The sequence below is a fragment of the Amblyomma maculatum genome, chromosome 3, assembly GCF_055883805.1.
Source record: "Amblyomma maculatum isolate TAMU_Amacu chromosome 3, ASM5588380v1, whole genome shotgun sequence".
Lineage (NCBI taxonomy): Eukaryota > Metazoa > Arthropoda > Arachnida > Ixodida > Ixodidae > Amblyomma > Amblyomma maculatum.
The window spans coordinates 208872724-208888170 of record NC_139346.1 but is presented as its reverse complement, the minus strand read 5'-3'; the positions used below and the strand labels follow the sequence as shown (position 1 = coordinate 208888170).

General features: G+C 44.3%; 1 protein-coding gene across 2 annotated transcripts in view; it reads right to left on the bottom strand.

Moving 5' to 3' along the window:
* LOC146197570 (uncharacterized) overlaps positions 1-15447 on the bottom strand; it is a 31955-nt gene that overhangs the window by 16028 nt on the left and 480 nt on the right. The window contains exons 2-8 of one of the 2 annotated variants that reach the window (XM_084599475.1): positions 11639-11875; positions 10945-11222; positions 9855-10015; positions 8002-8093; positions 5761-5874; positions 498-644; positions 110-404 (exon numbers count right to left, since the gene is read on the bottom strand). In XM_084599475.1, the coding sequence (XP_084455601.1) occupies positions 110-404; positions 498-644; positions 5761-5874; positions 8002-8093; positions 9855-10015; positions 10945-11222; positions 11639-11861 (1310 nt within the window). In that variant the 5' untranslated portion in view covers positions 11862-11875. The remainder of the gene's footprint in view (positions 1-109; positions 405-497; positions 645-5760; positions 5875-8001; positions 8094-9854; positions 10016-10944; positions 11223-11638; positions 11876-15447) is intronic. The other variant, XM_084599476.1, reaches the window with a different exon arrangement.

Sequence of the window (15447 nt, the reverse complement as noted above, 5' to 3'; positions counted from 1 at the left end):
CACAACTACTGGCACAAGCAAACACTAGGGTGTGAGCACCAGAACGAGGTGGTACTTGAAATGATATGAACTAAACGAATAATTGAAACAAATTAAGTGAGAAGCTCACGTTAGCGAGAGGGTTGGTTGCTTGGCCACGGGTGACAGGCCAGCGGCTGTCATGAAGGAAGCAACCTCGGAAGCGGTCGTCGATGCATTGTGCTCTTCAGAGGCATGCCCGAGCAGTGTGCTTTCCAGTGGGGCAACTGAGGTGATGGGGCGGTGGTGCCTGAGAGAGCTGTTGCAGGCCGACTTGACTGGTGCTGAAGTTCGGCTCACAGGTGTGTGGTGCCCTGCCTGCCAGCGGCAAGATGCTGTGGCCAGTGGTGGGGGCATGTCGGTGTGTCTGCGGTATGGGGTGCCCACTGCATGCACCGTGAGAGAAAACGGCTAATGTGGTTTTCCTCCCTCGTGTACATGGCAACAAAGTGATAGAATGGAATGCCACAGTGGATCACCTTTGTGGATTCTGTTGATGATCGGTTTGGTTTTTATCTCCCGAGCCCTGTCCGCATAACGCAGGGTGTTGACCGTCTCGTTGACGTTGCAGATGGCAGGGCTGATGCAGGCGATCATCAGTGTGAAGCTGTTGCCATTCAGCGAGTCTGCACAAAGGACACAATCCAGGAATTGTCCCTATAAGCTCAGATCCGCACTTTGGAGGACATTTAAATATTTAATGTACTACAATACAGTTAAATAACATTACTGGTGCAAGAAGCAGAGCTAAAGCACATATGAATTTATGAGCTAGTGCCCAGAATGACCAACCGGGCGTGAAACAGAAATGAGGAGACAGTTGCTATTAGAATACACCTGTGAATACAAATATGTGTCCATAAAAGAAAGCTGTTTAACACAGTGACAGTGGTTAACACACAGCCCAGGTGAGGAGATGAGGGTAGGGAGTCTGCTAGAGCAGAGCGGTTAAACCTGGCACAGGACAAGACTCATCGGGGATGAACTCTCTACCTTGGCTCAGCTATCAGCTGGAAAATATCTGAAATGAGGACTGTTCTCTAGAGTTACAATTTATGCATGTTCATTATTTCCACGACATTTGTGCCCGATTGTGTGAACATCACAGGCTACCACGTACAATTAAGCCTGTAATGTAAAAACCTTCATGCAGCAAATTCCTCGATACAGTCAAACCCAAATACATTGAACTCGAAGGGGATCGCGAAATAGTTCGATATACAGAAATCCTCTTGAGACGCCGCTTGTGATCATGAAAAATGATACCGTATATGTCGCGTAACCAACCCACTCACATAATGACCCCACCCTTCATTTTGCCCCCGAGAATCTGAAAAAAATAAAAAAAACGTTGGTGGCGCGTCCCTCAGTTTCGGGCGTCGCTTCCACAGCTCATTTATTGGCAACGCGCCAAGACACTGCACAGTGATAACGTCACGGCATGTTTAGCTTTTGACTATACTTTTGAGAGCTCCTGCGGTGGCGGGGAGCGAGCTTGGCAGAGTGCCCGTGATGGCTTGATTGAACAAGCCTGGTTCGATTTATCATGCCGTGCTTGGGGCGAGCGTAGTCCACTGCCACAAAATCACTCAAAAGCGTGATAGCTGCAAATGCCATTTGAAGCGAACAATGCTAAAAACTGGTGGCATGACCGCAGCTGACCATGTGCTTTCGTTGATTCATAGATGAAAGGATGGACAACTCCTTAACATCCGCAGTCGTCATAGCTTATGCTACGCCGCACATTCAGCACGACAAGAATGGACGACTCTCGCAAAAAAAAAGAAGAAAAAAAAAAGGTCTGCACTTCGTAGCGTCCGCAGCCGCCATATCTTACGCACATTCAGTACAACGACATGAAATGCGCACGCACGTCATCCGCCGTGCGCAGAGGGTTCGCTACAAATACTTGAGAAAGCGTTAAACGTTCTGTCTGCCACGGCCAAGCTGGTTTGCCCGCGCATGCATAATGCGTGCTGCTGTGAATGAAGAGAGCAGAAGGAGAATGCTCGGCAGAAGGGTGGGCACACCATTGCGCTTCGCTAGCCACTGTAGCTTCACTCTATCGCGTCTTCCCCCTCTCCCGAACATCGCGGCTGCATTGACCTGTGCCCACTCGTTCCGTCAAGCACATGGCTTGCAAATGTCACGTGCTGCACGCGAGAAACGATCACGTACCACCGATGCGCACGCCTTTGGAAAAAGGGCACGGCGCTGCCCTATTCCCTCATTCCTTTCGCGCATGGCTTGAAGATTGTGCGGTAAACGGCTGAGGGTGATGCGATCATCTTTGGGGAGGGCGCACCTTCGAGAGCGTGGTGCTGAGTTCGATATATCGAACGATCGGTGAAATTGAGTTATATATACGACTCAGCTTTTCTGTACTTTTACATGGGATTTTCAAGGGGATATTCCGCGAGTTCGATATAACTAAAATTCGGTATATCCGGGTTCGACTGCGTTACGTTTCTCAGTTCTCCAACACTTTCCTATTGAGGTGCGCATATTTGAAAACTTCATGTAACGAATATGTTGTGGCAGTTGGCCTTGATAAATGAACACGCCACAACAACTGCCTGCTAGCTAGTGCTGAGCTACCACAGATTTGGAAGAATCATGCAATAGTTCAACGATGACAAAGCACAGAGAGATGCAAGAAAAATATGTACACTCACAAAGACATATTACAGTTGATACCATGCACTTTGCTTCAGCGCTGAAGGTGCATCTACATGTCAAACGCAGTAGTCTCTACTGCTTTCGTTTTTGCGACGTCGCATTACAATAGTTTGTGATCGAAGGCATCAACAATAACAGTATACTGAGAAGAAAACAAACGGTGCAAGCAGTGTGTGCCCATCGCTGCCACGCAGTTACTTGCAAGATTCCGGCGTCAATAGCTTTCGCGCATCAGAAGCGGGAGCAGCGGAGACAGGCAATGAAGTGTCCGTTGCCTGGGGCAACGGCGGCAGGCAGCCTGAGAGCGGGCATATGTGTGAGGACGCAGGCGCCTCCTCACTTGGAGGCGGTGCGACCACGTGCGCTATCTGCTAGCCTGGCCATAGTGCTTCCGACAGAGCCTAATTCCTCTGCCATCCCCATTCTCTATGCCTTTAACACAATCACGAAGTGTTTCCCCGCATCTATAACTCGGAGCAATGGAGATTTACTGTAAACACTTTCAAGGTAAATTACCCTACATTTAATTCTCATTTTGCTTTTAATTTTGTATCGACCATTTGGGTCTTCACACAAAAACTAAATTCAGCGAAAAATTTCTTACTTCTTCAGTTTGTTATAACCAGGTTTAAGGGGGGACATGGGTCTTGAGCAAAATTTTCTTAATATTTGTCGTGTCAGTATGAAATTTGCAGGCTTTATGTAAATTCTTGTGCTGGTTTCAAATATGTTGTTAGTTTCCTTCTACATAAATTTGCTGAGTAGTTACAGCAACTTTGCTGTTCCAGACTTGCGGGAAGCTTGTAAAAATATCTACTGAAGGGAAATTGCTAAAATGCACATGGATCTGTTCCTGAATGTCTAAGGAACACAATAAAACAAGTTTTGTGCTCCTGCCTTACTACAAGCCAAAGTTATGGAAGTTTTAAGTTTCAGCTTCACAAGTGCAACCACCCCCTTTCTACATCTTCTTATGTTTAAAAATTTTTCATGCAGTTGAGACCTTGTATAATAGCTTTATTGTGTTCCTTTAACACTCACGAGCCAGTAAAAAAAAAATCATTACAATCTAACGAGTAGGAGAGCCACAATGCCACCCGCAAAATAGAAGGGTAGGCAAAATTTTCATTTTGAGAAAAATGGAAAAAACGAATTGCAATGTCAAACACTAATTTAATCAAACAAAAACTGTAGAAATGCAGGCCACTGTGGCCTAGAAGGCTCCTGGACAGTAATCTGCATTGGGTTTGCCCTTCTGCTTTCGTTTTGCTGCAGTCTGAAAAGCTGCAGAGGAAGCACGCTTCCTCTCTGCTCTCAGACATTCACTGGTGCAATGCACACGTTTACAATTTAAAATGGCTATAAACCTCCAGGAATGTAGTCTCTTTGCTTTCCAACGTCCAAGTGTCGCCTCTTTCATTTTGATTTGCAGTTACAGCACATTCAGTTGTCACTTTTTTTTTTTTTTTTTTTTTTTTACGTACGTCGTTTGCTACGTCCTCGCATCAATACCGCGGTGAGGAACGTTTATTGCGGAAAAGAAATGTAATTTGGAGCTGTTTGCTGCTTCCCAGTGCTCTGCGTTGCACTGGAAGCAAGTGAATTCCCTAAGGACTATGAACGAGGTCCGATCGGCGCAAACGCGCGGCGAGCTCTACGAAGACGACGTGTCCCGCAGTTTACGCATTGGAGAATAAGTTTGACGGCGATTCCTTATCCCCGTTCACTTTTTTAAATGCCAATATCGCCGCCGTATGTTTTACGCTTCGCCAATCTCGGCAAACTGTTTAGATCTGACGATCGTGAACTCCGCATCGCCAAGCGGACTGTCCGCCGCGCTGCCGTCATCGTTACGAACACAATCCGTCTACCGCTTCGTTGCTGGAGTTGGCGCGAGTTCAAGCTTTTCCTGTTTTGAGCTTATCTTTCTGCTCATCTGCGGCCTGCGTTATCACTGTCGCGGCGGGTGCGACCACTGGCAGTAGCAGTCCCCCGTGCTGGGGAACACGCTAGGCCTACTTCAGGCTCGTACACACGATCGTTCGGCGCACGATTTCCGTCGGCCTGAGCGCGCACAGCCGGGGCAGGGCATCACTTGAGATGATTATTCAACTATTTTTTTTCACTTTTTTTCACAAATTCTTGCCATGAACGCACCTCGCGGTTCGGAACCAAGCGCGGCCGGCGTCACGTCTCCGCCGTCTCCCCGCGGCTCGGGCGCGCCGAGCAGACGCCGTCAGCCAGCTCCACCAATGCGGGGACGCCTTTCTCTTTTGCTATTTTTTATGCGACCAGTGGGCGAATGTAAACAGCAGAGGCGGCAATTTGAAGACGAAAGGCGGCTCTTTCGAATGAGACCAAGATGGCTACGGTGCCGCGCACAAAATGGGAGCTACGCCTCGCGGAAAATGGTTGTTTCGGGGGTCGTTTTCGGCCCAAATTTGGGCGACATCGATTATATAAATTGGCATTGTGACTAAAATACCGACCCTAGAGATTAAGTTCCGACCCTAGAGATGAAAAACTTAGCAGATAGGTAGATAAAGAGCTACTGATTTCGCAAATCACATTTTCTAAAAAGTGATTTTTTTCGCGATTTTTTGGTCCGCAAGAACTTCAATTTTTTTTAGGCAAGGTGATGCAAACAGCTGCAACTGTACACAGAGTTACCTTGAAAGTGCTTGTGAAACTAAAAATTCAATTTGCCTTGAGCTCACTGACCCTTCTGATTTAGCTCGCACAACTTCTTTGCAGGCAATTCCTTCCTAGCAATGTTTTCATGTCAAACAAATGAGAAACATTTTCCTATGTCGGCATGCATTGCCCAAGTTGGCTCAGCAGCCATTCTGAAGACTTCTTTTATACTGTAGCGAATTTATGCAAGCTGCAAAAAAATGTCTCCACAAATGGCATCAAGATTCAAACAATATCTTCCTTTGCCTTGAAAATTCAATTGCGTCATCATGTGTCAAAACACTCCTCCTCACCTGTGCACTCTATGATGGATTATATACCACCTTGTATGTCTGTCTGCCCAGGCTGAAAGTAGCTGTCAATACTCACCCCTCAGAATGCGTGTCAGTGAAGAGCCCCGGTAGGAAATGAACTGTGCCTTCCCTGACCCCAGGGAGTTGATGACGTTGCCCAGAGCTAGGAGACCAAGGTTGATGGAGACACCTGCAGAAAGTGCCCCACACAACAAATCTTCAAGAGTCATGAGATGAGCAGACAGAGTTCACGGCTGTCTCCTTGCCTGGACAGCAATGTACAGAACAGGACAGGCAAATTGACCTAGTAATTGACCAGCTACGATTGGTACATGCAGAATAGCAGTTTTTCAGTGACAACGGTACGAGAGACACATGTCAGAGGCCTAGTTAGCTCAACGCATATCAGATTGTGACAAACCAGTCAGGAATCAAACTCTTATTTAGTGGGTCAGGATGCGGACTTACTATGTCAAAGGGAAAAACTTTCTATATGGAAGGAAAAGCCCTTCCCATCACAATGGCAGCAAAAAATTTTACACAACCAAAGGAGTGCTGTGCCTTTAAAGATATCAATTCATGCATACTGAAGAAAGTGGTAGCTTGAAAAATGGTTGCATCACAGGCGTCAAGCTCAATCTCAGAAATTATACCTCTTTGCCCAAGAAAAAATAAAGTAGCTCGAGGCTACACAACCCCAGACATGAAGGTAGTAGCCCAGGTGCCCCAGTGAATTTACTTGACCAAGGAGGAATTCCAACTGACTGGGCCTTAAGCGTGTATGACAACTCATAAGCTTAATTAAGCTTTAAAAACATCAAGTTTCCTGTACTTATGACACGGGGTTGGCACTAGCTTAAATCATGGCAACAATTCAGTTCAACCAAGCTTTAAGCAAGGCATCAAAGCTGGCTTATTGAGTTGGCGGTGCTATGTCTTCTAGTATATACTAAATTGCAAAGCTGCTAAAGTAGCATCCTGCAGCCTATTCTTTTCCTGGAAAATTTTGCACCTCCATAAAGAGTTGCACGTCGCACAATGAAACTACACTAGGAAATATTTGCACGTGAATACATATTCCCAAATTTTCTTGTATGATATCAGCAACAGGTGGTTTTATTCTCTTACCTCAGTTCAATTTAGCAGCAATGCATTGAACATTCATGACTGGCTTTGAAATGAAAACATCATTGAGTGTTATTAAGCAGCCGAAGTGAATGCAACGAAAGTGCCTGTTGAATTTTACATGGGCAGGCTGGCTGTTTAGGATTTTCGTCCTCTTGTATGAAATGCAGAACGAGCTGTTTAACCCACTGAGTGCCAAATATTTTGGAAGGGCCTGTGCTCTGCATACCAAATTTTTCCCTTAGTTGCAAATATGCATTTTATACCAGAAGCACACACGGTTTTTTGAAAAAGATGAACAATATAAGACATGCTTCTGATCATAATGCAGGATTTATGGCCAAGAAAACATACCTTGATAGATACAAAATATATTGCCGTGTTTGGTTTTTAAGGGTACATCAACATATTTTCAGATAAGTAGACGGACAAGAACATGAACTGCTTATAAAATTTTGAGCAATCAACAGTTTTTACAGTGTAGGTTAGAATATTGTTAGTGCGGCATCATTTCAGCATCATACAAGTACAGCAGTTTGACCTCCCACGTGCATCTGCATATCGAAACAAAGGAATTCAAAAACTGACTAAATGCAACAGTGACACCTGCATTTCATCGATGAACATGTGTATAATTTAAGTTTTAATAAGTGCTTAATAGATGGTGGGACCAGTACAGTCGCATAGGGCCCCAGCAAGAAGGGGGCGCCGGTCTGCACTGAGAGTTCACCCCCTCCACCTTGCATCACTGGCATAGGCTTCAGTTACAAACGTTTGCCCAGGAAGCTCAAACTTATACACCAAGAAATACAGAAGACTACCTCCTTCTGTGTCTTTCAGAAAACTCAACAATTCTAAACAGGCCTGGGTGAGACAGACAGTGATGGTCCACCTGATGGCTCAAAGAAAAAAAAAAGAAAAAAAAAAAACCCTAAATGGTCCATTTCGTTCACCAAGGTATTTCATGACAAAGTGCTGCTAAGGTCCTCTGGAAATGAGACAGCTGAGTCCTCTTTGACATGAAGGCCCTTGCTCACTGACCGAATGTGACAATCTCCATAGGGAAATTGATTATGTCCGTTAAATATCCTGCCTGTACTACCTGAATATAGTTACCAGCATTACCTTGGTGCGCAGTCACTCCTTCCTTCCACTCTCCCAATTTTACAAGGGAAAGCTTCCCCGTCCCTACCTTCTTTTTTCCGGTCTCCAGTGCTCTGCGTCCTCTTGACAGCCTCTGAGCCAGCCAGGTCAACAAGCTGCAGCTTTGAGGTAAACATTGTCCTGCGCAAATTATGATGGCCATGCAGGCAAGATCTGTCCCAACACACAAGATAGCAACAGAAAACATTATTGCTTCTAAGATAAGCCTTAGAAATGAATTTTTCACGTCGGCCCTGCTGGCAGCTAGGTTGTGCTTTCAGACAGCTGTAATAAACGTTTGCACAGTACAATCTCGCTGATTCAAACTTGAAGAGGCTGAAGATTGTTTCAGTAATGCATTCAGAATTAAGGTGAGTTCTTTTAAGCTGACGAGAAAAAAAGCGCGAGTTTCAGTAGACAAGTTGTTCGAATGATCGAAAATCCACTGCACAAAAAACTTTAGGGACAGTTAAGCTGTGCCCTTAGGGGTATGACAAGATAGCGTTGGCATCAATCCGACGTATAAAGCCCCACTTTAACATGTGCCCGGATGGCCTAGGAGTAGCATGCCTGACCCAGCATCCAAGAGTACTGGAAGAAGGTTGATTTTGATTGATTCCAGCATCAGAACTGAAATAAGCAACCCGAAATGGCAGGTCTCCCTATCACATGGTCTCATTACGTCACACAAGCCATCAAAGAATCAATGCTCGGCCACGTCAGCTGCCAGCTATCACCTGCCAGTGCCATGCCCAAGATTTTTTGCTCACAATGCAAATGCTGGATTTTCTGAGTAATGAAGCCGTTTATGCCATCAGGTTAATGTGTCAGCATTTTCACAAGATACCTCTGTGCCTGAGGTAACTTGAGAAGAAGGTGGGCATTTTTGTTTTGTCATAATTCAGACTCTGTGTGAAAGTCATGTCCTGCTCAATTACATATTTAGTATCCCTACAGCATCTTCACACAGAAATACAGACCGCCCAGATGGGTCCTTGAACTTGGTTTAATGAGAGGAAAGAAAAACTAGCAGCATCTGCTGCAGCAACATCAAAATATCTTAACAGCAGAAGAAACAAGTAGAAAACAAAAACTGATGATTTAGTGTGGTTAGGTCAAATGCAAATTATGTGGGCTAGCCCATCAGGTTTCACCTTTGTTTCAGTTCAAGGCTCGGTTTTCAATGTCAAGCACGCTTTTGATTGGCAAAACTAACGACTGGGAACATTAGCAGCAGGTCATTAAAAACTTTTGGGGATGCTTAACGGATATTTAGAGGGCAATGCGACAGGGGTGCACTCCGGAACCCCAGCACATGGATTAAAGTTAGTTAAGACAATGACATACAATGCACAGCGCAAGGCGGCAGTTAAACATGCAGGATGTTCAGCTGCGGCAAAGGCATGGTTTAATGCAGTGACCAGCAAAGCTGTTCTGTTAATGCTGCTGTGGAATAAAAGCCCGCCGATAGCCATAATGTGTTTCATTTTAGTTTATTTTAGCACCAACTACTGTTTGCCAAGTACCACACTCAAGGAGCCAAAGACAAGACACAGAAGCAAACATTGGTGAAATGTAAAAGTGGAGTGTCATAGTGCTCACACACTAAAAGAATGTGCAGAGAAAAAGCATTGCACAAGCATACTTTCACACTCTAATCTATCTTCCAGACAGTACTCATTGGGTTTGCGGGTAACTGCAGAGTTTCCCCACTACTACCAGACAAACCATCATGAAGTAAATGTGCTATTTCTCAGAGCAGACAGCAAGGCAAGCAGCCCAACAGTGAAGGTGAAAAATCTGAAGGTCTTACCCCTAGCACAGTGGTCCAGATAAAATTTACCATCTAAAGTATGCCACTTGCGGCAAGAAGCAAAAGGAGCAAGGCAGTGAACATCTCACCCTTGGACCTGTCCCTGCAGGTGGATGCTGAAGATGGCGTGCGACCGACTGGAGCAGCTGTTGAGCAAGGTGGCACCAGTGCTCCGGTTGCGGCTGCCATGCTCCAGGCAGCGGAGGGCCTCTTCAGGGTTTCTCACTTCCTGCTGCAACAGCCCCGGGAGCTGCAGCCCATAAGGCAAGCAGTGTAAGCAGTTCTCCCTTTTTTCAGGCATAACACAGCAGTAGAACTCAAGGTCACACACCTAAGCAAGCAGGCAATGAACAGCAAAAAGGGGGGCAAATGTGCATTTGATTGTGTCCCTCCCTAGCTTTGAATGCATAAATATCCCCATCTGGCTGCCTAGGGTCAGTGCACAAAAAGTTCACAAACCATTCAAACCCACGAGTGAAACATGGTGCAATCCGTGTTGAATTCACCTTGACAAGTTAGCACCGCAGAAATGATGCACACTTACCAGTTATGATGAGTAAAATAATAGTACACCTTTTTTTTTACATGCAACTATGAAAGCAACACTCTAAGTGCACTGATGATCCTGACTGGCTTTAATATTTCACACAGCAGCACAACAAAGCAATGCAGTAAATATTACGAAAATAACAAGAAGCATCTAGCTTTAACTTTTTTTTTCAAATGGCAACAATCCATTGTTGGCTTCACTTCTATCTGTAAGGGCAGCTAGGAAGTTTGTAGAAACGTGTTTTTCGGGAGCTTTTGCAGCTGTTCTAACCCCTCACTAGAAAGCAGTTGTTTCTCGATATGACCCAGACCTTACGTCGAACAACATTCCAATTATTGCAATTTTCACATGTCACAACATTTAACTGCACAGTAACGCAAGAAGAAAGGCCTCCGGAAGCCATGTCTGCAATTTGTTGCGCTGACAACAGTCGGTGCTACCTCCACGATGCCCATGTGTATGCATAAAAAATAAGACTTTTCCAACCTCGTATGTGTCATGCGTCCGCACTGTAGCAATCTTTTACTTCTCAACGGAACTTAACGATGAACAATGACATTAAGATTTTTAGAAAAACGAGTAGTCATTGAATGGAATTCAACGGACAAAAGAGAAAGGATGCCCCTCACTGCGATGTCTTTGCCCGCTTCACGAATTAGGATAGCCTCTCGATCCTTGGGGCTTGCTAGGAGGTCAAAGACGCTCTCGTTGTAGATTTCCAAGAAGGAGACCCTGACCGTCCAGCAGCCTTCCTGCTGCTGCGACAGGCATCTGAACAGGTCTCGCAGAGCCCGAGGGATGATTCCAGGGTTGGCTGCAGCCACTTGGTTTTGACCATAGTTGGTGCCCATCGTGTACGTTTTGCCAGAGCCTGTCTGGCCGTACATCAGGACACAGCAGTTGTAGCCTGAATAAGTAAAAGTCGGTGCTAAGGACTATGACCAATGCTAATCTGGGGCGTCAATGCACATTTTAAATTTGCACTTCGTTCATGCAGAGCCTCTGCTTGCGATAGCAATGCAAGCAAAATAACAGGAACAAATGCCAGTTGTTTTGGCCAACACCCAGACATGCCAATAAGTAAACTATCTTATAAACCATAGGTCACAAGCTGCATCACACGGTAGAACCATACGAGTTCTGTGACAAGGCCCTCTGTGTTTGCTGAACTTGATTTATTCTGCGAAATTTTCTCTCAACAATATGTTAATCTCTTCTATACCTCACTAAAATAATCAACAGTAACAGAAAATCTTCCAGTTGCAATTAGTAAGCATTTAAAGTTGCTTTGCTACTGCAGATCATCCACAAAGTCCCACTTACCAGTGGTAATCTTCTCTATGAGATCAGCAACACAGCAATTGTAGATGTCTTCCTGTGTCGAGCTGGCGTTGAACGCATAGTCAAAGCTGAAGCTATGCTCATTGGCCACAATGAGCTGAGCACTCTCGGGCAGCACTTCAATCAAGTCCTCCTCCCACTGAGTTTGCTCCTCTGGAAAGAGTGGCCTTACCCTGACAGCCACTTTTACTGCCCCGTCCGCCATGACTTGCACTGCTGCTGGGAGAGGAAAGTGGACATTTGCTGCTCAACGGGTAAATCTGTGGGTTTTTCAGTGATTACCATATTCGAATGAAACTCATACTATATATAAGTTTTTCTCTCGTTCCTAAATATTCTCATCAAGTTAGACCGCCACACAATATTATGTTCTGCTGAAAATTGGTTTGCCATTTCAATGCGACAGCGTTAAAGGCCCCATTCTCCAGAAAGCATGATGCTGCCGTTGTGAGCGAAAAAACATGGCCATGCCACAGGCAGGTAATATGGTCGTGCACTGATTGATCGTCGGGTTGTGTGATGTCACGAGATGACATGACATAGCAGAGTTGACAGGAGCCGCCAACTTAGGCGACTCCTATGAAAAGAGAGGGCAAGATGGGAATCAAACATTGCGACACCCTGTGATCTCAAGTCAGACACGCTATCCCCAAACCACTCAGGCTCGTCTGCATAGCTTGATTAAAACAGAGCTTTATATATAAGTGAGATGGCTTTTCATATAATGTGGTAGCGTACGGCTGTATGCTAAGGAGTATGTGATAATGGAGAAACAAATTAAGAAATTAGTGACTAAACAAGTAGGAAAGTGCATGTACATAAACGGGGATCTGCAAAGGGAGCCACAGAGAACAGCAATTAACGCAGCCACGTCGTACCTTTTACAAAGGCAAATAGTCCTCTCTAGTGAGCTTTTGATAGCACAAGCATTTTTATCATATTAATACCTTGTACAGGTGTGGGCATAAGTAAACAGAGCAGTTTTTCTGTTCAAATTAAAATCACGCCTTCTGCCCTGAAGATAAGAAAACAATGTTTGCCCAAGTAAAAGGGCACAGGTGTCTAATACAGTTTGCAGATACCATGACTGGCAGTTTCAATTATGCAACGCATGAAAAATATTAGAAGCAAATAGCGTGCTCCGTTTACTTTTGTCCGCACCGGTACCTGCATCATTAACCAAAATTTGAGGCTTGTATTAGGTTTTCTCAGGCATATTCTAAGATGAGACGACTGATCACTTTCAATCACTGCTTCAAATATTCACCATGTGCACTGCGTCTTTTAGAGATGTCTGTGACGTCATCACTGCATCATGTGAAGCATTGTCCCTGGCCATGAACTGAGTTTTGGTTTCACTCAGTTGTTTTCATTATTTTAAAATAGTTCCACTTAGTAATTTGCAAAACTCTTCTTTGTGGCAGAGATAAAGGACTAAGGATTGCAATGTGAAGAGCAACTTAAAACATTAAAAAACCATCGCAGTTTCCCCATAAGTGCACAAAAGCCACAGTTGACTTGCACAAATACTATATTGAGACATCAACAATAGTTTCTACATGGCAGAAATTGAACTGAATTGAATCCTTATTGTGCATGAAGTGGATAAATATGATTGCAAAAGAAAAAGCATCCCTATGCAATGTTATAATATTTAGCAACAGAAGACGTTTTGGAAGTCTTTTTTTCTTTTTTTTCTCTTAAGCACATGCCACATTATTACATCATTATTACAACTTTCATCATTATTACATTATTATTACAACTACGGATGAGCTAAATGACACAAGGTAGCAGACACCTTGAGAAAATGCCAGGAGCTACTACGTTTGTCAAAAACGAACAGCTATGCAACTCATCGTTTTCCTCATACCTATAATTCAATTCAAGGTTATTACAGAGCCACCCTACAACCTTAAAAGTTGCAGATTTCAAGCACAAAAAAATTCCTTACTTTCATTTGAGATCAACCACACAATGCTCACACTACTTTCGTGTTCACAGATTTTCAGATAATGCAATACATATGTGCTGATTCTATGAGCAGAAGCTTCTAACAGCATTAAACATGACTTACATTAGTACATTGTAAGTACTGTGTTGCAGGCGTTGGCGTGTGCACAGAAGGGGCGGCCTAACCCCCTAATCATCTAACAGGGGCGCTAAGTCTGCCCCATTCCTTTACTCCGTCACAACTTTGCTATCATTATTCAAGGTGCAGGGTTATGGCCATTCAGGTTTTGTTTTTAAATGCAGGCAGCCGAGAGCCCATGATGCTGCTTTCCAAGAACTGTTTGCTTGCCACATTTACCCCTGGAAAGCCAGGGGATTAAAGCTCATTTTTTACCTCACGACTGACGCTTTTTTTGAAGGAATCGAGGCCAGATTCACGCAGAATACACTTCTTATATTCACCTCCATGAACTGTCTACGCTTAACCGTCACTAATGAAGAGATAGACATCATCGATTATTTTGAGATGGAGCCTGACAGCTTGCGGGCTAAATTCCATTTGTGGAAATCGCAGGTCAGCACACAGCACAAGCAGCTTGGTGGCTGTAATCAGTGGATACAGAGTGGTTGCAGGAAAACTGGCTAGAAGCATTACTTTACAAAGTCCTTAAAGGCTTTTCAGTAGTCCCTGTCACTAGCTGCCAATACAAGTAAATGTTTTCAAAGCTTGCCATCTTGAAGGTCGAAAGTGAGTGATTACCGGCTTCGGTGGGGCTTTTGTTAGCTTTCATTGCGCAACAGGTTGCTTTGTCAACCAGCTGTCAATCCTTAGCCATGTTGTTATAGTGTATGTACTGTTTTACCTGTTTCAGTTTCGTACAGTTCTATTTTTGTTTTGTAGATTGTACTCGTACTGTGTGTGTCTGTACTTGGCTATAGGCTTACATGACCGCGTGAACCAAGCACATATATATATATACAACATTCGCCGAAAAAACATCTCTTTCAGCTCTTTCGTCATGGACTCTTGACAACTGACTCTTGGCCCCACTACCTCATGGCTACTCTGACCGACACAACACAACTTATGTCAGAATCATGCAGAATTTTGCTTTTAAGTGGCAGGACAAGAAAAGTTGAAATGATCAACATATTTCAGAACTGCGTTAGCAGGAAACCTTCATCTTAGATTTAGAGTGCTGGTGTTTTGGCCTCCTCCTATTGAAGAAACCTGTGCACGCCTATGGCTGCAAGCCAGTAATAAAACATTTTCCCGGCTTTGTAAATTGAAAGGTATAAATTTGTAAAATTACAATCCTGTCATGCATAAATTGCAGTCGGCAGATACTGCAGAACACGGCACACATCCTTTTTGGACGGGGTAAGTACTTGGCTTTTTTTCCTTCTTCCCATTTCCTGTCCTATGATACGTCTTGAACCTTGAATATCTATTATATATGTTAAAACTGCTTTAGTTTCGCTGTCAGATTTAAAGTGGCCGTGCTAGTGAAGCTTTTTGATGTTGTTGTTTTAGCTCTTAGGTAATGCGTGTCCTGTTTAATCACGTGCAGTTGAGTTATGGAAATATACCTTAATTCAACAGGAAAGCACAGTTCTGCAGGCAACGAGTATAACGAAATTCGAGTGATTTGGATACCACGCGCATGCTTCACACCCCGCCCCTCTACCTAGTCCACCATCACCCTTTTAATGATGTATATACACGTGAAAACGTTTCTAGCAAACAATCAGGAGACTCGGTAGGGCAGGACATTCGCATTACTCGTTCGTTACTGTTACGTTAGTGACTGATATGCTATGTCCTCAATACATTACCG